Source organism: Ambystoma mexicanum, chromosome 11, assembly GCF_040938575.1.
Source record: "Ambystoma mexicanum isolate Mex_15411 chromosome 11, UKY_AmexF1_1, whole genome shotgun sequence".
NCBI classification, from domain to species: Eukaryota; Metazoa; Chordata; class Amphibia; order Caudata; family Ambystomatidae; genus Ambystoma; species Ambystoma mexicanum.
The window spans coordinates 1020059889-1020087576 of record NC_090934.1 but is presented as its reverse complement, the minus strand read 5'-3'; the positions used below and the strand labels follow the sequence as shown (position 1 = coordinate 1020087576).

General features: G+C 47.5%; 1 protein-coding gene across 2 annotated transcripts in view; it reads left to right on the top strand.

Annotated features, from left to right (window-relative positions):
• INTS14 (integrator complex subunit 14) overlaps positions 1-27688 on the top strand; it is a 385834-nt gene that overhangs the window by 64505 nt on the left and 293641 nt on the right. For both annotated transcript variants that reach the window (XM_069624242.1, XM_069624243.1), the window contains exon 2: positions 780-1032. In XM_069624242.1, the coding sequence (XP_069480343.1) occupies positions 811-1032 (222 nt within the window). In that variant the 5' untranslated portion in view covers positions 780-810. The remainder of the gene's footprint in view (positions 1-779; positions 1033-27688) is intronic.

The following is a 27688-nucleotide window of genomic DNA, read 5'->3' as shown; positions in this document are numbered from 1 at the left end:
CCTATGTTATTCTGAGCTTGCATACAATTAAGGTTTGTCCTTCTTTTTTTTGTTCATGGCATATCCTTTCTTCTACCTTTTCTATTGTTCTCTCTATCCCTTTCCAACTGCCTTATTCTCCATTTCATTCTAACTCTGCTCTCCATACCTCCTTGCCTTGTAACAACCGTATTTTTCACAACTTGTGTAGCTCCAGCGAATACACCCTTTATTGCTATCGAATGCTATAGATGTTTTAGTATTTTTCATGAGAGCTCTTTTTCAACTTGTGTTCGGCATTTGCTAGATTAAGTATGTAAACCTGTATCATTTCCTTGTAATCCATGCATTTCACCACATTATGAGACTGTTATTGTCATTACATTATCTTGCTTACAATATTTTGATTTATCAAAAGAAAAACGAAACTAGAGGTTTAGCAATGAAATACTCTTATGTGAATTGCTTTTTTCAATTGCAAACTTAAAAACGTGTTGCACTTTTCCTCAAAGTTCAGTGCCTTCAAAACAGAAACCATGTCCTTCCTTCAATTCCGGTCAAATCATCAACTATATTCGGACTGCCCTATGATACGTTTTTAATGCTAGTGAACATGTGTTTTAGAGCTGTACATTGTAGCCCAGACCTCCTTGGTGGTGTCAAACTATAATATATTCTGATGATTATATGCTCTGAAGGTAAGAGAAGATGGGCTTGAATGCTGGCTTTTGTGGAGTAGACTATCTGTGGCTTTTAACTAGAAAGCTGGGCTCTATATATATATTTTTTTTATTGTGCAGCTCCTATCATTGCTCCGCCTGAATACCAGCCATGCCTACTGTTGTTGTGATGGATGTTTCCCTGTCGATGACAAGACCTGTGTCAATTGAGGGCACAGAGGAGTACCAGAGGAAGCATCTGGCAGCCCACGGACTCACCATGCTTTTTGAGCACATGGCAACCAATTACAAACTGGAGTTCACAGCCATGGTGATCTTTTCCTCACTTTGGGAGCTGATGGTCCCATTCACCAGAGATTACAACACATTACAGGTATGAAAGCAAGGACTGGACCAGTGCTGGCACCATCTAAAAAGCCTTATGTTAAGCCGAGCTCAAAGGTCCTTTTAATAGTACTATGGGTACCAATATTATCGTTTAGGAGCTCACAAAATGTCTGCTTTCCACTAACAATTGGTGAGTGACATTTCCCTATTTATGAGCCTGAAATGATACATTGTAATCGTATGAAGAACCGGATTTCATGGCAGTCGTGAATTGTTTTTATGCCTTTTTGTACTTTGCCTTTAGGATACCGTAATTTGCATTTAATGAGTTAGTTATAGAAGGATTGTGCTTTAGTGCATAGACTGTTTGGAAAAAATATAGCTGAGCTGTTTTTTTCAAATTTTTGTTAGATTGGTTCTAAGCACTTCATTCTACTTCAAGTCTCGATTTAATGACTGCACACAACATTCAAACTTTTGTTTTGTTGCTTCTTCCTTGTTAACTTGTAGTGACAATATCGCAAAAGACTCTTAGTGACATAGAAAAGTACTTAGCCAATATTGCTTGTCCATTTTCTTTAAGATGACTCCAAAATCCCAGGTGGTTCGTCATGTGGGGGAAATGTGACAAGGCTTCACAATGCACACATGAATTAATACAGGGTTTGGAATTACTGGGAGCTATTTAGTGCCTACTTCTAGCTTGGTTATCTTAGAGCCAACACCTGGCATGAGCTACCTTTTGGCTTCCCAGCCCAACTGGTCCTCCACAAATATTCATATGTGAGAGTAACTGTCTAGTAAAGGTTTATTGGCACTATTGCGTGGAAAAAATGATTCCTAATTAGTGTTATGTATTTGATTGCACTAGTTTATTTAACATATTAATTATGGTATCTTGAGAATTCATTACTTGGTATTTCATACATGCCAACACTGTTGCAGGTGCTTGTGTTTCACCTTCAAAAAGGCGTTCTCAAGGCTAGTTAGTACAATCCCATGTAGATAGTTTTCTGAAAACTGCGAGTGGCTTGCTGTGTTGCCTGTTTTTACATAGTACAATCATATAAATGGTGTATCTCTTCTCATGATATTAAGATCTATATCCAACTTTGATAGTTTATTCTGAATTCCAGTATGGTCTCTGGATATATTATTGCTACATTGCTTATATAGGATTAGACTTTTATTCATGCACAAGTTTGTTTATTATATTTGTGTATTGTAACAGGATGTTTTCATCCGTAAGCACGCTACAATAAGAGTATGTCGACCGATATATATATATATATATATATATATATATATATATATATATATATATATATAATGTTAACACCTGCTGTTGGCTAGCAAAAGATTCAAATAACTCATTGTACATTTTAACTTTTTAAATTTAGATTATAAAAAAAAGAAACTAAAAGCATTTCATCTAAATCTATTTGATCCTTCACAAAAAGTAACAATGGTGGATGTCAAAATTTGTGTTTGGCAAATTAATTTCCTAGAGCACAGTTGATGATGCTCTTCCCCAGACTCAACCCGGTAAATTGATTTATGGCTGAACCGGCATGGACTAATCCCCTGTTGCCACTTATGCTACAAGAAACATTGTGGATTTCAATGCCTTTTAGCTCTTCAAACATCTGCTACATCACGCACATTTACAACAGCGCCTTGCGGGTAAAGACATAATAGTTATCCTTTCAAGTCTGTAGAGAGTCGAGAGACATGTCAGTAGTCCTTTTAAACTCCTGCACACACCAGCATACACAATGTTTACAGAATATAAGAGGGACCCGTTTTTCAAGTGGTGTTTCCATAATTGGTCAAAGGAACCTGTTGGTGTGTGGTGTACAGAATATCGGTGGTTACTGCTATTATGAATAAAGCAGCTGTAGAGGGTGATTTGTTTAAGGTTTTCTTACCTGTGCAATATATTCAATCATAGGTGGTGATTAATATTACATATTCAAAGTGTGGGAATTGGGACAGTTGGTTGATCCATGTGATTAAATAAATAGTACATGATCATACACCTTTGTTCAGAGGTGAAGATGACATTTCAGCTTCGTCAGCTAAGTGAGCAGCTGACCATATTAATCTCCCATCGCTTGTCGCTGCAAAGTGAAATGTGCTGTTTAACTACATTACTGTTGTAGCCTGAGCACAGCAAGACAAGAACTAGTAATTGAAGCAGGTACAAAATGTGCACTCCCCACTAGCCACTGGCTAGTGATATTTAACTCTTGGCGAGCAAAAAATGATGTGCTCTGTGTATGTAAAGAATTGAGGTGGTGATCAACCTTTGAATGGCTGGGTAGTAGCTTGTAACTTTGAATTTCTGTCCCTCCAATTGAAGGAAGCCTTAACAATTGCAAGAGGCATGGAATTAACATCTAAACGCTTGAAACAAGTAAATGCCAAACATGGGTTGAAGAATATGCATGTGGTGCGTGATCAAGTTCGACAACCCCTGAATGAGCAGCGGTGAGGGAGGCGATATGTCCAACTAACAAAGGGGAAACCCCCATTGCTAGTAAGCTACAGTTGGTCATATCTGTAAAGAGTGCCGGTGGTGTGTGTTTCTGTTGAGGGTTTGAGGACACCTTGCCAGAAGTGTGTCCTGAATTCAGTTTATTATGCCGCAGATGTTAAGGGAAGGGGCACTTTGCAAGTATGTAATGAGTCTGTAACAAACTAGTGCATGTCAAATACGTGGATAATGTGGATGTTGTGGTTTGTGTGTATTGGTTGATTACCATCTCCTGCAAGTATTTCTGTCCCACTTTGTTTTTATCTATGATTTACCGCAAATAGGTACGTGGTGAGTCGGGTTTAGGCATATGGAATGGTGGGGCGTAGGGCTGCAGGGGCCGCCACGCCCTGCATTTTGCGTAAAACATTCAGAGAAAAAGTTTGGCAAAATTTTGACTAGTTAAAATTTAGCCAATTGACATAGATGTGATGAACGAGAGTGTGAACTTCCCATGGTGGTGGTACTACAGATGCTGGTAGACTTGGGGTCTCCGTAAGCATTAATACCTGAAGCATTGTAGAAGAGGTGTAAGGGTGCAGAAATATGAGTCTGACACAGTGGTGGCATGTTTGTTGGCAAAGACATTTATTTATAAAATAAAAGTAAAAACCTATCTTGCCCTATTCCTATGAGGGGTTGCCCTACCTAAACAAAAATACTAAAGACTCTAATCAGTATGTCCAGAAATGTAAAATGTCCACCATCCTGTGTCCACACTTATTTCCGTCCCTTACACTCTAGACTAACTAAGGAAAACTGTGTTTCTTCTTGATCCAGAAGGAGGTTCCTCTCGTTCTGGATGTAGACTTAAAGATTTAATTCATGATAAGGAAATCTTGGGAATGATTATTTAACTTAAATATTCCTTCTAAAATGTTCCCTTCAAACAAATACAAAACACAGTTCCCAAGCATCAGTGTGGAGCTTCTTCTCCAGTCTTCTCTTCAACTCATAAACATAGTATCAGCTCTAGTTCACAATCCTGCCAGACCTGAACGTATACTTTCAGTTCACGAAAACGCAATGTTCAAAACCTCTCCAAGTTGCCAATAGTGTCAAGTCTGGTTCACTATTCTGCCCGACTTGACTGTGGACTTCCTGTTTCACAAAACGCAACTTTCATATATCTCCAGATCACCAATGTACCATCAAATCTGGTGCACTATTCTGCCAGACTTGATTGTATGTTTCACTGTTCCGTTCCAAAAAGTATCTCTTTGGCAAAGGCTTGCTGACCCTTTGTTCTGGTCTCTTGCATCTCTTTTCCTCTTTTGCTTTGGCCCCAGATTCATTTGGGTTATTTTGGGGTCTCCCTGATTAGGTATGTTGTGTGTATCTCCTTTCTCTGGGTTCCAGACCCCTCTGTATTATCTTGGGGTTTCACTGACCTTATTTGGACACCAGCCCATTGTTTATATTCTTCCTCATGCTTATATAAGTGAGTCCTTGACCCCTGTAGACTTCTCTTGCGAGCTTTGCTCGCTTCTGTGTGGGTCTCAGACCCTGATGTACACTAGCTGGACTTCCCCATTTTCATATGGACCTCAGACCCCGGTATTCTGTTTCTGTGGGACCTCTGTCCCTATTTCACTTAATGTCCAATTGAACCAACCTGGTGTATGCTCCTGCCGGGTACTCTTCCACATAGGTTTATTCACAAAATTTGTATCAAACTGTATAACTCTTTCGTTATCCCTTTTCGCTTCCAGAGATGTATTAATGTGCCTTTGTATTCAGTTAGCTTCCTGCGTGCCCCAGCAACCGGCCCAAACCTTTCCCTACCTTTGGGAAGTGTTTGTGCGGTCTGCAGTCTGTCCTGGGCGTGGACTGACAGTTCTATGTTGCTGCAGCGTTCGTCGTTCTGTCCTTTGCTGTTCCGCACCATAGGCTCTTCCTTGTGTCCTGGGCTGCGCGCTTTCTCCTTCTCGCTTCTCTTTGGCCAGTCGGATTTCACTTTTCTGCACCACAGGCCAGGCCCCTTTTTTTTGCTCTGGCCTCCTGGAGAGAGACTCTCCCCTCCTTGATAACCTCTCTGCCTCTGTCCTTCAGGTCCCTCGCCACGGAACCAGCGTCTTGTTCGTTGCTGCTCCAGGGCTGGCTTGATGCTGAATACAGTCCTTTCTCGCTTTTTATAATTGAGGACGGTTCTAGTAAGCTGAAACGTGTGTCTTGGTTCCACAGTGGGCTTTTGTCTCCTTGCCCGATCTTCTTCGTTTCAGTGAGGATTTGTGTTTTACCTGGGTAAGCCTCACTCTTGCTCGTCTCATTATTATTAATGAAGTCCTCTATTCTATTGAAATACATAGAGATATGGGGTACTCGCGGGGGTTGAGTGGGGGTGCAATGACAACAGTGATGATGTTGGAGTGGGTGAATGCCACATTCTCCCAAGGCTATAGTCACTGGTTCCATGGAGGGTTTCCCTCCCCATGAGAGGCACCTGCTGAGTACCACCCCCCAAGGAGACTATTGGGTAGCGGCCTCACCTCCCTGGCATCATGGGAAGGGGCTCCCCCCATGGGAGCAGTGACCATACCCTGGGATTCGTCACAGAGGATATAGTGGGGAACACTACACACGTTACATGCCAGTGACCTAAGACCCAAGAGATATGCAGATGGGGAAACTGAGGTGCATAGGTACATAGAGGACTCATTGCCCATCGCAACAGGCACATTAAGGGCAGGATCTATGCAGTGAAGGAACAAGACTGCCTATTAGGGAGGTTTGGTATGGAATTCATTCACAGTACAAATCTGTACCGGCAGATTTTACTGGAGAAGTGCCAAATTAATTTCCCAAGGTCTTCTCCTCACACATTGTCAGGTTAATGTGGTTCTGCCACAAAATTAAATTGAAATCCAGGGCAGCCATGGTATACATGGTGAGAGCAGTCATCTTGGAGAGCCAGGGAGAGGCTACGTGCAGAAGTAGATTCTGTTTCAGGGTTATTGACCCTATTGAGAGCAGTGAATGGCTGTTTCCAAATATAACACAACATCCGGTTTGAGTGTGGACTTGCATGCTCTCAGCAAAAATATATGAGTAAATCGATACCCTCTCCCTAAAGTGAATGAGATGTTGATAACAATGGGTAAAGTAGGATGGTTTACCACCCTTGATCCGTCATTCACATACCAACAAATTGGTTTGCAGTCTTTCATTACTCCGTTTGATGGATATCCTTCTCGCTGTTTGTACTCGTGTCTAGTTGTTGCAGCAGGTGATGGAGCACATATTTGGAGGAGTACCCAGCTTGCAGTGTTTCCAGGATGATATTTTGCAAACTGCTGCTACAAAGGAGAAACGTGAAGCTTTGGTGTGCAAGGTGTTGAACAAGGTGTAAGTTATGAGAGGGGGTTGGCTTAACGTTGAAAAAGAAATGCCAGATTAAGTTACGACAGCTTTCCTACCTGGGTCACACAAGGAAGGGTTCTGCAGGCATCCTGAACTAGTAGATGCTATCCTCAAATCTAAGCCACCAAGCAATAAGGCTCAGTCGTGGTCTTTCTTTGGTTTGTTTGGATACTATTCCAAATTCATCAAGGATTTTTCCAGTAATGCCGCTATTCTCCATGAATCACTCAAACAGGGAGCATCGTTTGTGCAACCTCTTTCAGCGTGAAAAGACATATCCGCCTCCTTATGCACTGAAACGACCACTGCCTACAGGTTTGAACACAGAGTCAAGACATTTTTAATCATAGATACTTGCCCTCAGGGCCTTGGAGTGGTTCTGATTCGAGTGGTAGAGTTAGGGAAGGTCCTCATTACATTTGCCTCCAGTGCACAAGGGTCAAGCAAATTATTCTACCGTTTAGGAGACGCTGGCGTATTATTGGGCATCCAAGTATTTCAAAACCTATATATGGGGAATTCCTTCTCTCATTGGGAGTGAGCACAATCCATTCCAACACCTACTCTCTTTGAGGGGAGTCAGGTGTAGCTGCATCTCGCATTGCCAGATGGTTGGCCGCCATGCGTGAGTACAGCATCTGTTATGTATATCCCGGCTGAAGCAAACCTGGTGGCAGTTTGCTTATCGAGATCACCTGCTAGGGATGTCAAGGTCACGGAGGAAGTTAATGGGTAGCAAGAGGTCATGGCGGAAGAATAATGGGTAGCGGGAGTGAAAGACACAGTATCTGCAATAGTGGAGAAATCCATGCAGATGGAAGTGAAGCAGAGAGATATGGAGTTACTAGAGGTCGTTCATAGGCTAAATTAGAGACTGCTGGCCGAGTGAGTTGATCAATAATTTCCCCAACAGCTGCTGAAACGCACAGTGAGTTTTGCCCGAGCGTTGTGCTAGTGAGTGCCTGGGTATATATTTGTACATGCTTAGCTCCATCTGTATTTAATTGAAAACTGCAAAGGTCTGACTTAAAGTAAAATTGTATTATTGGTTGTCTTACTCTTAGCCGCCTTGCGGCCTCGTTTACTTTCTTCTCCTTCCCCTCCCCTTGTCCCTCCCCCCCCCCTCCTCCATCTTCCGATCCTGATTGGGAACTAGGCCCTTTTTTGTTTCTTGTCCTTAGGGCAGCCCGCTACCTGTTGCAGCCCCCTCGGCAAAGGACCCAGAGGCTAAGGACCGCTCTAGTGTGGCAGCTCCAGATGGTGTCGGCCGATGTCTGCAGTGGAAGCAGAAAGCAGAAAGCATGCAGCTGACAACCTGCTGGGACAATTCAGGAAAGTTGAATCTGGGTGTTTTACATTGCTGCTGTGTTTTAAAAACTAGGCCTTTGGATTCCAAGATGGTGGTCGACGGAGGAGGATGTGCGTATGTGTGTCTCTCCCCACCGGACTGCAACAGAAAGAAATACAAAGAAGCAACTTGGAGGCTTCTACACTACCTCCAACATAACCACTGCAGGAATTGGAACACCCACCGGAGGAAGAGGCCAACACAATCACAGAGCGGGAGGCAACCCACTGAGCGACGCAGACACAGAGAGAACCGGGCCGAGTGGAGACGTTCAGCGAAGAAGGAACCTCACGCCGTGCATCAAGGAAGTAGAGCAGAGAGGAGGACGAGTCCAGGACCAGCAGAGGGCGAGGTGAGAAGACAGCCTGGCCAGCCCCCATCGGAGCAGGAAGAGTATCGAAGCAGCTGTGCGCCAGAGGAATCTGAGAGACGGAAGAGTGGAGGAAGAAAGTCCCCCTGGCCCCATCTCCCCTGAAGGAAGGCAAGGGATTGCAGATGGAGCGGGTAGTGCCAGAGGAGAATCCCCGGGAGGACCAGAGCCGCGGAGCACATGGAGCGCTGCTCAGGAAGACGTACAGAAGTAGCAGATCCCCCCCCACACACAAGACGCACGAAGAACACAGAGAAGGGCATGAGATGGCAGAAAACAATGGAGATAGCCAGTAAGAAAGTGGAGGAGAGGGGGAAGCACAGCTGAGCAAGGGGGAGACATTGGGTGGCCCAAAGAAAAACAAAAAACAGTGAGAAACCTGGGTAAGAGGGGGTTGGGGGGCAGCAGACTGGGGGACAATAAAGGCATAAATATAACTGGGAAGACAAAAGAAAAAGTGCAAGCACGAGAGGCCTGGTTGAAAAATAAGGAGCAGTTGGCAGCGACCCCTAATCCAAGTGGACCAGGAAGGGATATCAGAAGGGAAATAAAGGATAGGGGCGAACCAGGCCCATCAGCCCTTACAGCAAAGGGTATCGTAAAGCAAGGAGGAGCGGAAGCAGTGAACCGCGACCTGAGCACCGATGAGTGGGAGTGAAGGACTTACAACCGACCCCACGCTCAGGAAATAGCCCTCCAAACACAGGAGAGCAAGGGGACAATATGAGGAGGAGCAGGCAGAGCAGCCCCCATAAAACAAGGCGAAGCAGGAGACGCAAGCAGAGGAAATTAATAGGGGGCAAGGACCTCAAGCAAGGAAAGAGGGAGCACCAGCAGAGTGGTGGAACACATCGGAAATAAGTTCAGAGTGAGCCTGGGAACAGCAAATCCCACCGTTGACGAGCACCGTTTTATATATAAAGCAAAAGAGGGCCCTCGCCCAACAAGGAGAAGGGTCGGAAAGCAGCAGACACACAAGAAAAGGGCACACTAGTAGAAGGTCACCAGGGGCATATCGTAAGAGCCCCCAGTAGCACCCATATATGTCAAACAGTTGAAAAAAGGCGGCTCCAGCAACACAACAAAGTCCCCCAGCGAAGACTAGACCCAAGCATACGACAACTGTGGTCGACCGGCAACACTACAGCTTCCAAGAAAGGTGACACAAACCAAAACCAGCCCTCAATAGTAAGCAAAGAAGAAGGAACAATGGCAAGCAAGGAGGACATGCATGGCTGGTTCAAAGAATTCTACAGCCAATTCATGTCATTCTTCCAATCACAGTTCGACATGCTGAAAGTCAAAATGAAACCGTCACTGCAGGAACAGAAATGGCCAAGCTAGAAGAGAGAACGGATACTCTAGAAAAAAATTGTCCAAAAATGGAAGAAGACACATAGAAAAATGACGAAATAGTATACCACTTGCCACGACTAGCACAAAACCTTGAAATTCAGTGTGAGGACGTAGAAAATCGCTCAAGGCGGGCCCACATATGAATTAAAAACCTCTCAGAAGCAGTAGAGGACAGAGATCTGAACGAGATGTCGCAACAATTATTTGCAGACATTCTAGCAGTGGACAAGGAGGAACAAATCCAAATGGATAGGATACATCGAGTAGGACCATGGAGGACAGGTGAGCCGGGAGCACCCCCCCCCCAACCCCCCAAGAGATGTGCTAGTGGCATTGACATCGTACAATCAGAAATAATTAATTCTGCGAAAAGCACGCCAAGTAGGACATATGAGAATCAATGGAGACAAGGTTGCGCTATACCAAGACTTGGCACAAATAATGCTTTAAAAAGGTCACGCATGGGGGGGGCGCTGTTGCGCTGAACGAAGATGGCAGCCTGAGTGCCGCGCTCCGGACGGGGAGAATCCTATTTACAAAAATAACCTGATACATGCAGTGAATCCTCATCACCTTGCTGTGACTTTTGCAGGGACCCCCACACCATATACCCACCGGCTTACAGAACCTGGAACTCACTGGCGGCGGAGCGGCAGCCGAGGCAAGAACCACCGCTGTGAACATCTGACTCGCCCCGCTTGGTGGCTCTGGCGCCTGCGGCCTGCTCACCAACTGTTTGCTGCGGCGCTGCAGGCCTGCGAGGGGGAGGGGTGCCTCTGCCCCATGTGCGCGCCCGTGGGCCGTGCTGCAGCCCGGGACACTCTGTTCCCCTGCTGCCCTGTCTGACTGGAGGCCAGGGCTGCACTGTAACTCGGCCCTTAATTTGCGGGGGCCTCCCCTACTGGCCCGGAATGTGAAACCGATCATTGCGGATCCCCCGCTGGACCGTGGTGCCACTGGAGGACTCCTGAACGCAGAGGAATCCGACCCGGGGTGCTGGCCGCTGGGGCCCCCCTGCTCCCCTCCGCCTGCAGCCCGGCTCCTTGGGGGACAGACGACACGGTAGGGATCGCCGGGCGGGGGCCCCGGCAGGTTGCGCCTGCACTGCGCTCTGCCTGCCGCTGAGGCCCTGGTGGCCCCCTCATCCTTGAGCCCCCCCCCCCCAGGCTCGGTGATTGGCTGGTTTTGGGCGTCTGAGGACACTGGTGCCCCTGCATTCCACGGGGAACAACTGCTGCGCTCCACTGTCCCGCATCTTGTTGACCTTAAGGGAGTCTTCCCCTCCCCTCTATCATCCATTGCATTGGTGGATGGTCTCCCCTGGTGTCAATACGCCGGCTCCCTGCTGTACGTTGCCCACCCCTGCTCTAACACTTGGTGTGGCGATTGCGGGCTGGGCCTAACCCTGAGTACTGGCCTAACTTCACCCTTACAACCGGGTGCCACGCGATTGGCCCCTGGACGCCGCTGCGGGCGGTCAGGCTCGCGGGTAGCCCCCTCCGGAGTGGCCCCCCCGCTGCCACTACCGCAGCGACAGAAAAATTGCACTGGGTACACCTAACACTGGAACATGCCCGAGGGAGGGTGGAACAGTAATATAACTGCTGCCGGTGATACCTCTATGAACCTTGGATAGCACTGTGAGCACAACCTCTTCTTCTTCTCCGGGCAGAAGTCAAACTACTCTGGGGGAAATCCAATCACCCCACTCTTGGGCACTCTACGGGGCCTCCTTCATCATCATGATCCTGCGCCGACCCCCGGCGCCAGCCCTGCACATACTTTACCCACCTGGCCGACGCCACTGGTAAGCGGATTCCTTGCGTTGCTTCCTCTGTGTGGCCCTCCACCGCAACAGCTACCAGTGCAGATTGCCTGAGCTTTCAGCGCCGACATCTGAAGTGAACCTATGGACAGTCAAATCTGTAACACAACCGCTGCAGGCCATACCAATAGCTTCCGAAGTTGCCAAGGACATAACCTGCCTAGGAGAATCTGATACGATTCTATAAGAGATCCCAAAAACTAGCCCCCTTTTTTTCCTGGCTCCTTGCTGGATACCCTACCGCACCGCACATTGCAGTCGGACCTCGGTGTCTTTAACCACTAACGCTGTCCCGTAGTCTTGTAACCCCCGCCATCGACATCATGACCAAGGGAGCAGGTGCGGGGGAAAAAACAGAGTTTGCTAAATATGTTTGCAAAAGCTCCGGCTAAACCAAAGGGTGAAACTCAGGAAGATGCACCCACGACCTCGTCCCCGGATGACTCGCAGAAGATGCTGGAGTATATCCGTGAGGGGTTCACTACACTTCACACCAAACTCAATGATATGAACGGCACCATTTCCTCCATAAAAGCCCACATAGGGAAGACCGATGGCTGGGTGGCCGAAATTGAAACAAGGGTGGGGGCCGCTGAGGATGATTTGGGCTCCCTGCGAACTGCGGTCTCCACACTCTCCAACTGGGTGCTAGCAGTGGAAAAAAAGAACGACGATCTTGAATCTCGTTCAAGACGCAATCATCTACGTATAGTCTGAGTACCGGAGGACAATATCAATGAGCCAATGGAAGACTTTGTGGAACGCATTCTTCTAAGACTCTTGGAGTCACCGAAACTGTCTCCGCAATTCGCGGTGGAGAGAGAGCCCATCGCTCCTTAACCGGGAAGCTCAGACCAGGCGCACCTCCATGCCCCATCATAGCAAGAATCTTAAACTTTCGGGACCGCGATGTATTCATGAGGGCGGCCAGGGCCAAGTGGGAGCTTCTTCTTGGGGCGGCAAGAATCCATCTCTATCCGGACTTTTCAGTTGCGGTGCAGCAGGAGCGCAAAACCTTCATGGCGGTGAAAAAGATGCTTCGGGATTTAGGGGTCAAATACTCCATGTTATTCCCTGTGAATCTGAGGGTTGAACACTCAAATCAAACTTTCTTCTTCACGATTCCGGAGGAGGCTTCAAAGTTCATTGACGAGCATTTCCCGGGCTGATCCCTCACTATTGTGGTGGCACTGTTTTGCTCTCTTGTTTCCAATTAAGCCCCCTCCCTGAAGTGGGTTCGTATAACACCACATACGTGGGAGCAGCCTTGTCCCACGAGAATGAATTTGCAGTTTGCCTTGGTTTCTATATTGTTCTGCCGATCCTCAATTTACGTGTTCCTCATCAGTCACACTGGTTAACTTTGTTCAGAAATACTAATATCCTTGACTTCCCCAGTCCGGAGTAGTACCGCCAGGCCAGCTCTCAGGCCCCCAGGCGTTGATGCCATTGATCTGGTTGTTGTTGGGGTTATGCTGGGTTATCATTCCTCCGGTTGGGTGGGGGGGTAGGGGGATTGGGAGTTATGTTAGAAAAGGCTTGACAACCACGAGAGACACCACACGAGCCGCAATATCAGGTTGCAGGTATATTGGTGGGGCGATGTGTCTGCCTCAAACGGGTCAGCATTGGCCACCATCCATTTATAGATTAGATTTCTACCAATATCTCCATACAAATGTCGGATAGCAGCCTAACATTCATGAGCTGGAATGTAAGAGGTCTGGGTAACCATAAAAAGATGCAACAGATACAGCTTTATGCTGAACGCCATGGTGTTAAAATCCTGTGTTTGCAGGAGACCCGTGCCCGCTCTGAACAATGTGAAAAATTTGCAAAAGTGTTGGGGCCTCAGAGGCACTACACCAATTATTCCACCCAGAGTTGTGGTGTGCTGACTCTAATACACAGAAGTCTGAAGTTTGATTGTGAGCACTCGCGGGTAGACCCGCAGGGGAGATATGTACTAACTTTAGGCACCATACAAAATCAAAAGGTGTCCATATTAAACATCTATGGTCCGAATATTGATGATCCCGATTTTTACCTACATATGGACTCTATGTTGGAAGGGTTCCCTCGGGTCCCTATCATATGGGGAGGAGATTTCAATACTATATTAGACGTCAACCTCGATAGATCGGGTTCCAGACCCCGCCAGCTCTCCAGAGCAGCCCACTCCATTTTGACAACGCTCCCCCGCTTGTCGATTGTGGACGAATGGCGGCTCATGTACCCACACTCGCGCACATACTCCTACTATTCCTCAGTGCACGATTCGCCTTCTAGGATCGACAGGTGGCTCATATCGGACATACTGATTGGGTCCCTCTCCCACCTGTCGATTCTCCCTTGAACTCTATCTGACCACTTGCCAGTGGTCATCTCCTTGAATTGGGGCCCAGACTATGACAAAGCCAGGCAGTGGAAAGTGAGCCCGTACTGCCTACTCAATCCAGTCTTTAGCTCCGAACTTGAATCCTCCATCGAGGAATTCTTTGAAATCAATACTAACTCTGTGACATCACAGGCCACCCTCTGGGAATCCTTCAAAGCGTACATCAGGGTATAGCCATCTCTAAGGGAAGTGGTATCCTGAAAGAAATCCGCACGGATATCAGGAGAACCAAGTCGACCTTGGCCACCCTCGAGGCCCAGTATGCCCAGGACCACTCCCCTGAGACTTTAACGCAGCTGGGTTCATAGCTGGATGCGTTCCGTGTGCTGGCTGAGCGTGAGGTTAGATTTCTAGATGGCCCCCATCGGGTAAGGAAATCTGGTGAGGGAGAGCGACCGGGCCGTATGCTGGCCAGGCTAATACGTCGAGAATTTGGAGCCCCCAACATACCGGCGATAGTGAGACCCGATGGAACACTGGCCATATCACCACAAGATGTTAATTCAGAATTCCTCACATTCCATACTTCCCTATACTCGAGGGCGTTTAATGTTCAGATGGTAGAGATTGACTCCTACTTGGAGAACCTTCCTCTCTCTGTCCTCTCCACTGACACCAGCATTTCCCTTGAGAGGCCGTTCACCCCCGAAGAACTTTCAGAGGCCATAGACTCACTGGCATCTAGCAAAGCTCCCGGTCCAGATGGCCTTCTCATCGAACTCTATAAGCGTTTCAAATACCTTCTGGTTCCACACCTACTGGCCCTATTGGAGGAGGCGTGTGATGAGGGCATACTCCCTCCCACCCACCGGGAGGCAATGATAACGGTCCTACTTAAACCTGGCAAGCCACCCACCCAATGTGGCTCATATCGGCTCCTTTCCCTAATTAATTGTGATGTCAAAATCTATGCTAAATTATTAGCCATGCGTCTGGCCCCTTTTGTTCCCTACAGCATCCATCCGGATCAAGCAGGGTTTGTCCCGAGCCGCTCCACCTCCCTCAACCTGTGACGCCTATTTAATGTGATCAGCAGGATCGGCCCGAAAGTGCAGGCAGTGGCGGCTACCCTTGATATGCAGAAGGCATTCGACTCTGTATCTTGGGAATACCTGTGGCGAGTTCTAGAGAAATGCAAATTTGGCCCCAACTTCCGATCCTGGGTTAAACTGCTCTACACAAATGGCTAGTATCTGTACAGAGGACAGGTGCTCCCCTCCCCTTTCCAGATAGCCAGAGGAACACGGCAGGGCTGCCCCTTCTCCCCACTAATATTCGCCATAGCCATGGAACCATTTGCAGATATGATGCGCCAGTCGCACGCACACAGAGGCTTGCATACGGCGGGCTAATCTGACATAGTCTCCCTATACGCGGACGATGCCCTCCTCTATATCCGTTCCCCAGATACTAACCTCGCCCCTATCCTGGAGGATGTGGTCCGTTTCGGTCCGGTATCCGGATTGAGGGTGAACTGTGCTAAATCCGTCCTGTTCCCGCTCACAGACTGTACGCAGCCCCCCTCTGACCTAATAGGGTTTACATGGTCCTAATCCAGGTTCACCTACCTCGGCGTGGTGGTCTCCCGACACGCTGAAATGCTGCGTGAAGACAACTACCTAAATTACCTCGCAAACCTAGCCACTAAAACCGTGAGCTGTGCCAAACTCCCTATCTCTTTAGCAGGCCGAGTAGGAATACTTAAGGAGCTGGGGCAAAACGACCATTTTATCGTTTCCTCAATCTTCCCCTATGGCTGGGAGATGACTTCTTCCGCACACTCTGCCACATAATCAACACCTTTCTATGGCACTCCGGGGCAGTCTGACTCCAACTAATAACATTAACGACCCCTGTGGAATGCAGAGGTTTCGGCGCCCCAGACTGCCTCGGGTACTGGGTGGTGGCACAATCCCAATTCACGTCCCACTGGTTTAACACTGCGGAACCCCAACCCACCCCTATGTTCGGTTGGAGAATCTAACAGTTAGCAACTGCGAAATCTGCTCCCTTTTCCTCAAACCCGCCCGGCGTGCACCGGTTCTGCAGACCCAGATGCCAGCACATCCCTAGCTCTTACGAAACTCTGGCAGCTATTAGACATACCCCAACCTTTCCATGGTGACCTTCCACTCTGGAACTTCCTTCCTGAGGTCCCGCGCATGCCGCAATCCATCGTAACCCGATGGGCCGCTGCTGGCTTCTTGGCAATCCGTGACTTATATATGCAAGGGAATTTCCTTGAATGGTCAGATCTCCCGCTCCCCCTCAAGCGGAAACCTTCAGCTTGTTTGCAGTACTCCTCTCTTCGGAAAAACCTCAAAACTAAGTATCCTAATTTCCCTACAATTCCACCTGATGAGCCCATAATAGCTGACCTATGCTCCTTCGACTCCTCGAAAGGGAAGGTATCCAGGCTTTACACCCTTCTACAAACCAGAGCTGTCCCCCCCGTTTACTAAGCTAAAACTGAGGTGGGAGGAGGATCTCGGTGTGGAGATGACTGATGAACGTTGGTCCCAGATGTGTGCACGCACCTACAAGGTATCCCTTAACTCTCAAGGCATTGCACAGGTACCATCATACCCCGAGCAGGATACATTATATGTTTAACGACCTTTCCTCCAATTGCCCTAGATGTGGAGCCGAGCAGGCCTCATACATTCATATGGTCTGGTCCTGTTCGCATCTGGCACAGTTCTGGACCGAGATCTGTTCCACATTATCCGCCATACTGGACCACACATTGGTTCCATCTCCGTTGAGATGCTTGTTCCATGACTTCCCCCAGTTGGGGCGCGATGCTAGAAAGCTGGCCGGACTCTGCATGCTGCTAGCTGTGTGCTGCATCCTGATGCACTGGCTCCGGCCTAGAGCACCTACACACACAGTGGCTTGGGGCAGTTACTTGGGCCTCTGACACCGAGGAAGCCTGGGGAGTAATGCAACATCCACACTCTAGGCCAAAGGATATTTGGCGGAAATTTTGCAGCTACATGTCCTCCATGGCCTCGTACTCGGACACTGAATCCTTCACCCCCCTCACCTGTCAACGCTTCATGTGCAGTGGCTCTTTAACCTCCTTTGGTGTGTTTTTTCTTTTTTTCACCTGGCTCCTGACCGAATCAATAGTATGTAATGTTCTCTTTGCACAGATGTTGTATTAATTATGTTACTGCATTCCCTGGTGCCACGCCGTGTGCGTGTTCTCGTTGTTATTGTGTGTTGTCAAGTCAAATAAAGAAATGTTTAAAAAAAAAAAAAAGGTCACACATGGGGCCAGTGGTGCAGTTCCTGGCAACAAAAAAGATAAAGTATAAATGGACGTTCCTGTTCGGCCTCCTGTTCAACTGGTGGGGAAGGAACCACAGAATAACAACATGCAAGGAAGGTGAGTGGATACTCATCCTACAAGAGGAGGAAGATGACCCCAGCGGCGGAAGACGAGGGGGGAACAGCAAGCCGCAGAAAGTCTTGGGAATGGGAATGGAAAACAATCCTGAGAAATGGGGAAGGCCGAGGCAAAATGTGAATGCGGACTAAAGGAAATGAAGAAACGGAATTCTGAGGGGAAAGGCATGAGAAAGGAGGAAAAAGATACACAAAGAACCCTCATAGAGGGTAAGGCAAAGCACCTTTAAAGGGATAAAGCCTGAGGTTTGGAGATGGGGGTTTAGGAATCCCTATGCAGTTATCTCTGGGAAACAGGCAGCCAGGTGGGACGAACAATCAGTTCGAGCACACATAGGAAACTGGACCCTCCACAGAGAGTTGGGAAGGGGAATGGTGGGGGGAGTTGACGATCGGAGTTTTGGTTGACAAGTTGGGGAGAAGGGAGAGAAGAGTGGGCACAAGATGGAGAAAACTCCACAAAAGGGGGAGGGCACCAATGGGAGGAAAGATCCAGATAAACCCAGGATGAACGAGATTAAAGTATTAACGTTTAATGTTAGGGTGCTGAACACCCCAGTCAAAAGGAAGAAAATCGAACACTACCTTAAGGGGGAACACTTTGACATATTCTAGCTCCAGGAAACACATATTAAAAAGCAAGACAAAAGGAGGCTCAAAATGAAAGGCTTTGCAAAAATATATCCGGCCAATGCAGACGAGAAAAAGGCAGGGGTCCTAATTGCACTGCATGACAGACTGGGGCACAGTTTGACGCCTTCGAAGCAGAAAAGGAGGGTAGATATGTATTCCTAAATACAGAAATAGGGGGGCCAGATGCTGACGCATGCAACGATATTCGCACGAAACACGGGTCAGGATGGATACATCAGGAGTCGGGTAGCTCATGTAGAAACGTTTGCCAAAAGTAAGCTAATTATGGCAGGAAATTTAAACCTAGCCTGGGACCCGGAGCAAGATCGGAGTGGGGCACACACTCAAGGATCACATTTTACACACTTTACAAAACTCAAACAAAAGATGGCCACGCACACGCTACATGATGTATGGAGGCTAAAAAGGGGTCAAGCATGAGGGTTCACGCACTACTGCTACGTCCATACAACAATGTCACAGATAAATTACATTTGGGCCTCCATAGGACTAAAAGGGAAGGTGAAAGAAATAGGGTGTATCTCACTATCAGATTATGCCCCCTTATGGATCACAGAGTTGGAAAATCGAAGGGAGGTTTATGCAAGTGGAAATTATCTACACATATCTTATACGACCCAATACAGGGTGAACAGATAGGAGAAAAAATACAACAATATTTCTCCGAAAACGACTCGGAGGAGGTCCTGCAGGGCAAGTTATGGAACACATTCAAGAAAGTGATGAAGGAGTACTTATCCTTAAAGGCGGGGAAGGAGAAACAAAGAAGACAGTGGGAAAAAGAAATGGAAACAAAATTAAGAGAGGCACAAACAGAATTTGTAAAAAACCTTACTATCAAACTAAAGAAAGCGCTTAGATATATTCAACTTGCGACAATGCGAACAAGGAAAGCAGAAACAGCTCTATTACACCTAAAGCAATTGTGCTATGTGAAGGCAAACACAGCAGATAGACATCTAGCCAGACAACTGAAGGAAAAAAAGGGATCACAAACAATCCTAAAACTCTGCAGTAAGCAAGGGCAGGAGAAGACAACAAATGAAGAAATGGGTGGAAATCTTTAGGGACTTCTACCAGGAACTATACACATCAGATAATCCGTCAAAACAAAAGCAAATAGAATACCTAAAAAGGCTCCCGATATTACGAATAAACGAAGACGAGCGGGCAGACCTGGAGGGGGAAATGGAGGTAGAAGTCGTCCAAAAAGCTATCAGGCAATTCCCAAAGAACAAAGCGCCAGGCCCGGACGGCTAGACAGCGATCTTCTACAAGAAATACACTAGCATCCTGTCCCTGATCCTCACAAAATTATATAATACATTCCAAGTAAGCAAAAACATCACATCATGAATGAATTAATGAATGAAGCAAAGCTAGTAGCATTCCATAAACAAGGCAAAGACCCAGCAACATCAGGATAATATAGACCCATAGCGGTAATAAACTTAGACGCCAAAATATACACAAATACTCGCCAATAGACTGATACACCTCCTGCTGAAAATAATAGGGCATGATCAATCTGGCTTTATACCAACCAGGCAAACTTTCGACAATGCCTGCAGAATCTGCCACCTAATCGAAAAGATGGGAATAACACATAACCCAGCGATCCTTGTCTCACTCGATGCAGAAAAATCATTCGACAGGGTCGAGTGGACAATGCTATTTTCAACAATGGAAAAATGGGGTTCGGGGCAAAATATATTAGCATGATAAAAAAAGCAAACTACACAAGGCCATCGCTGCGCGTAGCGTTCAACGGCATAGTAACAGACAAAATCATCCTGGGAAGCGTAAGTAAACTGGACTGCCCCCTATTCCATCTTCGCTACGCTATATACCTATAGCCGCTTTTAGTAAAAAATAAGAGAATCAACCAATATGAAGGGAATAGTAATGGCGAGGGGATCCCACAAAGTCATAGCGTTTGCTGACATCATGCTGATCGCCCTATCTAACCCGGAACAATGCTTCCAATCCTACTTAAAGAACTAGAAGACTTCGGTGGTGAGGGGTGGTTCTCGGGGCTAAAAATAAACAAACAAAAATCAGAAATGCTGAACTTGACGGCGCACCCGGAAATAATGAGCAACCTGGAGCGCACAACACAACTAAAACAAGCCACTGAAATACCTCTGCATAACCCTTATAAAAAAACAGATCAACTATACGTAGCGAATTATCCCCAACTAATAAGGAATATCGGAACAGACTTATCAAAATGGAACTCACTAATGGTGACGTGGTGGGGCAGCCCGACGACAATTAAAATGGTAACCCTGCCTAGAGTACTGTACTATTTCCAGGCACTCCCGATTAGAATCCGTAGATCATTCTTTAGCTCACTTAACAGAACAATAAATGCCTACATATGGAAGAAGAAACCCCCAAGGGTAGCAATGACAACACTCACAGCCCCAAGGAACAAAGCAACAAAGGAGGGATGGCATTTCCACATTTCCAAAGGTATTACGAGGCAGCACAATTAAGGGTGGTCAAGGAATGGTTGTGGGGGGAGACCAAATCAAAATCTGGGCATGGCAGGACAGGGCAGTTGCAGGATCATCCCTATAGGGCCTCTTGCAGACAGTCAACCCACATGGGAGACAGCTGCCCAAGGCCAGGGACATCACCCTCGACAAATCCTGGAGCGCTGGCTGGACTGTTACAGAATTTCCCTCGTTGAAGGGATGAGGACCCTGCCGGGGTTCCCTGGGACAGCAGCTTCATTTGGGGATGGTCGCTCCATATGGGAGACGGCGTCCAAGGCCAGGGACATCATCCTGGAGCTCTGGCTGGCCTGTGGTACAGTTTTTCCCCACCACGGAGCCCCAGCAATATGTCAATACCTCCTCAAAGGGAAAAGCTGTAACGCAGCTCAGCCAGAATTCCAATCCAGTTGGAGGTGATGTTCCCAGCCTTGGGCATCCGTCTCCCATGTAGGTGTACTGTTTCAAGGCACAGCGGCAGTTCCAGGCACCCCTGGCAGGGTCCCCAACCGTTCCCCAAGGGAAATTCTGTAATGTAGTTCAGCCAGAGCAACAGGATGGGCGGGGGTGACGTCCCTGGCCTTGGGTGGCTGTCTCTCATGTGGGTTGACAGTCCACAAGCCCAGCGGCGGCTCCAGGGAGCCTCGGCAGGCTCCCCGTCCTTTCCCAGAGGGAGAAGGTGTAGGGAGAAGGTGTAACGCAACACAGCCAGAGCTCCAGGGTCGTAGGGGGTCAGGTCCCTAGCCTTGGGCACCCGTCTCCCATGTGGTTGACCATCCCAAGTGCACCAGCAGCCCCAGGGAGCCCTGGCAGGGTCCCCCTCCCTTCCCGGAGGTAAAGTCTGGAACACAGCCCAGCACCCGTCTCCCATGTGGGCCGACCATCCCCAAGCCAAGTATGGAGCTCTGGCCGGGCTGCGTTACAGCTTTTCCCTCTGGGGAAGAATGGGGACCCTGCCACCCAAGGCTAGGGATATCGCCCCCGACCATCTTGGAGCTCTGGCTGGCCTCCGTTATAGGTTCTCCCGCCGGACGGGGACCCTGCTGCGGCTCCCTGGGACTGGCACTTGGGAGACGGATGCCCAAAGCCGGGGACATCACCTCTAACCGTCCTGGAGTTCTGGCTGGGCTGCATTGCAGCTTTTCCCTTTGGGGAGGTATTGGTAAACGGCTGGGGTGCCCTGGTGGGGAAAGGCTGTAACAAAGGCCAGCTAGAGCACCAGGATAGTCGGGTGTAATGTCCCTGGCCTTGGGCGGCTGTCTCCCATGTGGGTTTACCATCCGCAAGCCCAGGCTGCACCTCTGGCTGGGCTGCGTTACAGATTTTCCCTCTGGGAAAGGATGGGGACCCTGCCGGGGCTCCCAGGGACTTCCGCTGGGCTTGCGAACGGTAGACCCATATGGGAAACGAATGCCCAAGGCCGAGGACATTGCCCCTAACTGTCCTGGAGTTTTGGCTCGGCTGTGTTACAGCTTTTCCATCTGGGGAGGGATTGGCACACTGCCGGGCTTACCTGGTGGGGAAACGCTGTAACGCAGCCCAGCCAGAACTCCAGGACGGTTTGGGGGTGATGTCCCTGGCTTTGGGCATTCTTTTTCCATGTGGGTCTACTGTCCCCAGGCCCAGCGGCAGTCCCGGGGAGCCCCAGCAGGGTCCCCATACCTTTCCAGAGGGAAAAGCTGTAACGTAGGCCATCCAGAATTCTAGGAGGGTTTGAGGTGATGTCCCTGGACTTGGGCAGCTGTCTCCCGTGTGGGTTGGCCGTCCCCAAGCCCAGCGGCAGTTCCGGAGAGCCACGGCAGAGTCCTCATTCCTCCCAGAGAGGGAAAATCTGTAATGCAGCCCAGCCAGAGGTGCAGCCTGGGCTTGTGGGCAGTCAACCCACATGGGAGACAGCCACCCAAGGCCAGGGACTTCACCCCGGATAAAACCTGGAGTACTGGCTGGGTTGCGTTACAGAATTTCCCTTGGGGAAGTGATGGGGACCCTGCCGGGGCTCCCTGGGACAGCCAATGCACTTGAGGATGGTCGCCCCATATGGGAGACAGCCACCCAAGGCCAGGAACATTACCCCCGACTATCCTGGAGTTCTGGCTGGACTGCGTTACAGCTCCTTCTCCCGGAAAAGGTCTGGGACGTTCAACCTATATGGGAGACAGCCACCCAAGGCCAGGACGCCCCAAGCCCAGTTGTGGTTCCAGGGAGGTCCCGCAGGCCAGAGCGCCAGGATGGTTGGGGGTCATGTGTCTGGTCTTTTGGGCAGCTATCTCCCATGTGGGTCGAACGTCCCCAAGCGCAGCAAAGGTTCCAGGGAGGCCTAGCAGGGGCCCCATCCTTTCCTGGAGTGAGAAGCTGTAACGCTGGCCAGCCAGAGCTCCAGGATGGTCGGGGGTGATATCCCTGGCCTTTGGCGCCTGTCTTCATGTGGATCGACCATCCCCAAGCACAGCCTTGAGCTCTGGCTTGGCTGCATTACAGCTTTTCCCTCTGGGGAGGGATGGGGAACCTGCTGGGGCTCCCTGGGATTGCTGCTGCACTTGGGGATGGTCGCGCCACATGGGAGACAGCCGCTCCCTGGGAAACACCAATGTTCTGCTGTTATGGGGGGAGATTTGTGGCCTGACCCGGCAATTGTGCCACAGCCCACCAAAATACCTCCCCACACTGCCCACTCCTGCCCACACCACCAACAATCCAGCCCCAGTCCCTCCCACCCATGCCACTGACAATGGGCCCTAACTGTAGAATAACAAAAAAACGAATTCCATAACGATGTTGATGCTTCTTGTGTAAAAAAAAGACATGTAAACGAAACAAAAAAACATTGATTGTTTGTGGTCAGCCCAGCAAAAACAAATCATAACTATCAATATTTGCAACCTGCTTACAACAAAAGTTAACATCTTGGGCACATGCAAGTGGCCTAATGGATTGTCGTCAAACAGGGTTCATTAAAGACACTGGAACAGAGGTGAATTTGCTGATATTAAATTTATTAAAACTTGACGCACTGAAACATAGTAAGAATCTGTTTATAGCTTTTATAGACATGCGTCAAGCCTTTGACACTATCAACCGTGGCAAATTATGGACAAAACTACAATCATGGTCCTGTCACCAGCCCTGCTTCAACCACTGATTGCACTACATAATGATACTTCTATAAGAGTACGCTTAGATGCATCTGGCCATCTGACAAATGAAATAAAAACTTCTAAGGGCGTAAAACAGGGGTGTCCATTAGCTGCCCTATTAAATTATTCATTTCAGACATCTCGAGCAGTCTAGGAAAAACTAATCGCTTTCCACCAAAATTGAATGGGCAAGAAATCAGAGGGGCATACAATGCAGAAAATATTGTGCTGTTTGATCTAACCCAAATTGGTCTGCAGCGACTTTTGACAAAATTAGTCACATATTTTCAAGAAAACGACCTTGCCATCAACACGAAGAAATCCAAAATTATGGCAATTAGAGCAGGATCAAAAAAGAAATCCAACCAATTCAAATGGTTTGCAGCAGGCGAGACAATCGAGACTGTTTCAGCAATTCGATATTTGGGCGTGCATATAAACAGCTCGATCTGTGAATCAGCTTGGGTGGCAGAGTTGAAACACTGTATGTCCATACTAACAATGCAAGGTCAAAAGCTTCATTTTGAATACGTTAAAATTCACTCTCCAACCATTACGGACCCTCTACATACAGAAAGTAATTCCTATAATAACGTATGGGGCAGAAGCTGGATTGAATATTGACAGCCGAACTTGGGCCAGACTGGAAGGCCAAATTTGGAAGAAAATTCTGCGACTCCCAAGTAGTACTTCGATTGCCGCAATAAGATATGAAATAGGTCTGGAGCCCCCACATGGAATTATCCAATGGAAATCAATTTCTGCCTTACGAAAAATGCAGCTTTTCAATATAGCTCGAGCATATAAGATTTTTGAGTCTACACTTAAGAATCCACATGCAGGAATTCTTTTGACTTGGGCAAATAAAATCAGAAAAACCCTTGAAATAGCTGATATTCCATGGCAAATGGTAATAGCAAGGCCTCAAATTGCTAAGAAAAAACGAAGGCAATGGAATTGGATTTCGAACGAAGAACAGCGTTCGTCAATGTCCTCATCCTTGAACTTTGGTTTATCTTATAACTGCCTAGATAAGCTTCCAAGATATCTATCAAGATTCCCCTCCAGGTGGCATCGGAATAAGTTTCTGAGGCTACTCCTGAACGTTTATAAAACCAAAGAAGTTCTTTGGAGAAGAAAAGACTCGAAGACCACTGACAATCTTTGTCGATTCTGTTCAATGGAAATAGAATCCTTAAAACATCCAATTATGCAATCACTACTCAACGGTTATGTTTTCTGGGCAGATTTGCACCTCCTGACATCAACTTGGAAGAGTGGTGGTGGAGGTTGCTGTCTGGAAATAATGTGATGTTAACTTGTGCAGTGATTGATATTCTGGAAAAAATTCTGGAGTAGTGAGATGTTTCTCAACTGATTTGAATCATCTTGGTTGCAGTACTCTAACAAAATATCAATTGTGGTTGGCCACACTGACTAAGCTGCATTGGATAAATTATAAGATGGGACGAGCGGGAAGTCATTATAAGTAGCCATAATAATAGAATACTGAAGAATTATTATTGGCTAGCCTATGTGTTTGGCTGGATCTTAATATGTTTGATTGGATTTCTGTGTTTCATTTTTTAGTGATGTGTTATGTGATGTTTTGTTCGTGTTATTTAATTCAAGTTTGTAAAAACGAATTGTTACAATAAAAAAGAATTATCATGCTCCAATCATCGCATAAAAACTTCTAAGGGCGTAAACAGGGGTGTCCATTAGCTGCCCTATTAAATTATTCATTTCAGACATCTCGAGCAGTCTATGAAAAACTAATCGCTTTCCACCAAAATTGAATGGGCAAGAAATCAGAGGGGCATATAATGCAGAAAATATTGTGCTGTTTGATCTAACCCAAATTGGTCTGCAGCGACTTTTGACAAAATTAGTCACATATTTTCCATTTTGAACCCTGGTCTTTGATTTGTTGCTTCTGTGTTATCCCTCACAACACAGTTTGTATCAATATTTGGTTAATGAACCAGCCTTGGTCGTTGTGCCGCTCACTATTTAGTTGCCAATATTTTCTTTGGGTTCCCCCAACCCGAAATGTTGTTCTTCAGTTTCTCATACCCCACTCTGGGGTTTGCTTTCTCCTTCCCTGTCCTTGGTACCCCTTGGGTCTGGTTTCCGTTAGCACGTCTGTGGCTATAGGGTCTCTCGCCCCAGCTTTGGGTATATTTGTTTTTACCTCGCTGCAGGATATGTTATTTGGCTCCTCTCCTTGGATTATGACTTTGGGTAGCCTGGTTTTGGCTATATCCTGTTTCACATCGCTTTGAGGTATGCTCATTCGCACCCCATCCTGGAGTATATTTAGCCTGCCCCTTCCCCTTATCCTGGAGCGGCCACGTACCTGTTTTTCTGTGGCAGTCCTCTCTGGGAAGACTGGGAGCTTAGGGGTCAGCACCTTTGACTCCTCAGCGGCTCCTCTCTTCTCAGCCACTACCTCGTTGAGACCTTTCCCTTATGGTTCTCGCCTTATTCGGTGGATCTTTGGTCTTGGCCCCTATTCGGTCTGTCAGCGTAAGAGGCCCCGGATATCCCTGGCTTATTATTCTCCTGCTGGCATCTTGGCACTCCTCTGCATCCTTGGGACATGCCTCCTTGGAGGCTGCTCGCAGGCAGCTTGGTCTTCTCTCTCTCTCTCTCTCTCTCTCTCTCTCTCTCTCTCTCTGTATCCCTCTCTCTCTCTCTCTCTCTCTCTCTCCAACCCCCCACCCCCCCCGATGGTAGAATGCACATTTTAGTTCTAGCACAAGAAGGTTGATATCTGTGTTGTCCTTCATGTTCTGATTGTATGTGAAAGGGGTCAGAATACAAGTCAACCAGTCCTGTATTTGCGAGTCATTGCACCATTCAATTTCCATATAACTAGCTAAGGTCTTAGCTTATTGGGATAGTAGAGGATAACAAATATCCTTATCTAGGGATTTCATGTCCTAATAGGAGGGGGTTACCCCAGTGAGATCCCACTTTCTGTGTCGCCTAGGGGGTGTTAAAGTTAGCGTGTTCACAACCCTAGTCTCAAAGGGGGTGGCTCCACCTGGAGGAGAGGCGAGAAATTCCCTGGATTTGTCACAATTTTTGAAGATTAATGGAAGGTAAATGGGCAGTTGGCAAGCCTCGCATAAGGGACTCAAAACATTTGGTACAGCCTCAAATGTAACTACATCCTTTCAATTGCAAAACGTTTCATGCTCTTTATTGAAAGCGAATGACTTATACAACAAGCCAATGGAGTAACAGAGCTCTAAAATGTCAATATACCTAAGTTATTTTACTTTCTAAAACGTGTGCTATATGTTTAAGGCAGTGCTTGTTAGTGAACCAAAAGTGCGTCTGTATAGGACACATAATAAACCATGTCAATGAATTATTACACAAATCATGGACCAGACTTTCAGTCCAAGGTTTTCCTATCCGCTGAGAGGGTGCTGTAATATTGCGTACACCAATATTTTGTCTGGTTGATCATGTCCAAATGTTCTTCATAAAATTCAATGTAGTAACCGGGAGCCAGTGAAGAGGGAAGGATAGATGTGGTCCCTGGGCATAAAGCCAAGGATAAGTCTTGCTGCTCTATTCTGGATAAGGTGAAGGGGTCGCAGAGTGGAGGAAGGAAGATTCAGGAGAAGACTATTACAGTAGTCTAGTCCAGAGAGAACTAGGGCTTGGGTCACATTGAGCCTCTGCGGGAAAGTGAGAAAAGGTAGAATTCCTTTGAGAAGGAAGAGCTGGGAGTTGGACTTCTTGGCAATATCCTGAGTGTGAGGGAAGAAGGTATTACCCAAATTGTTCTTTTACAA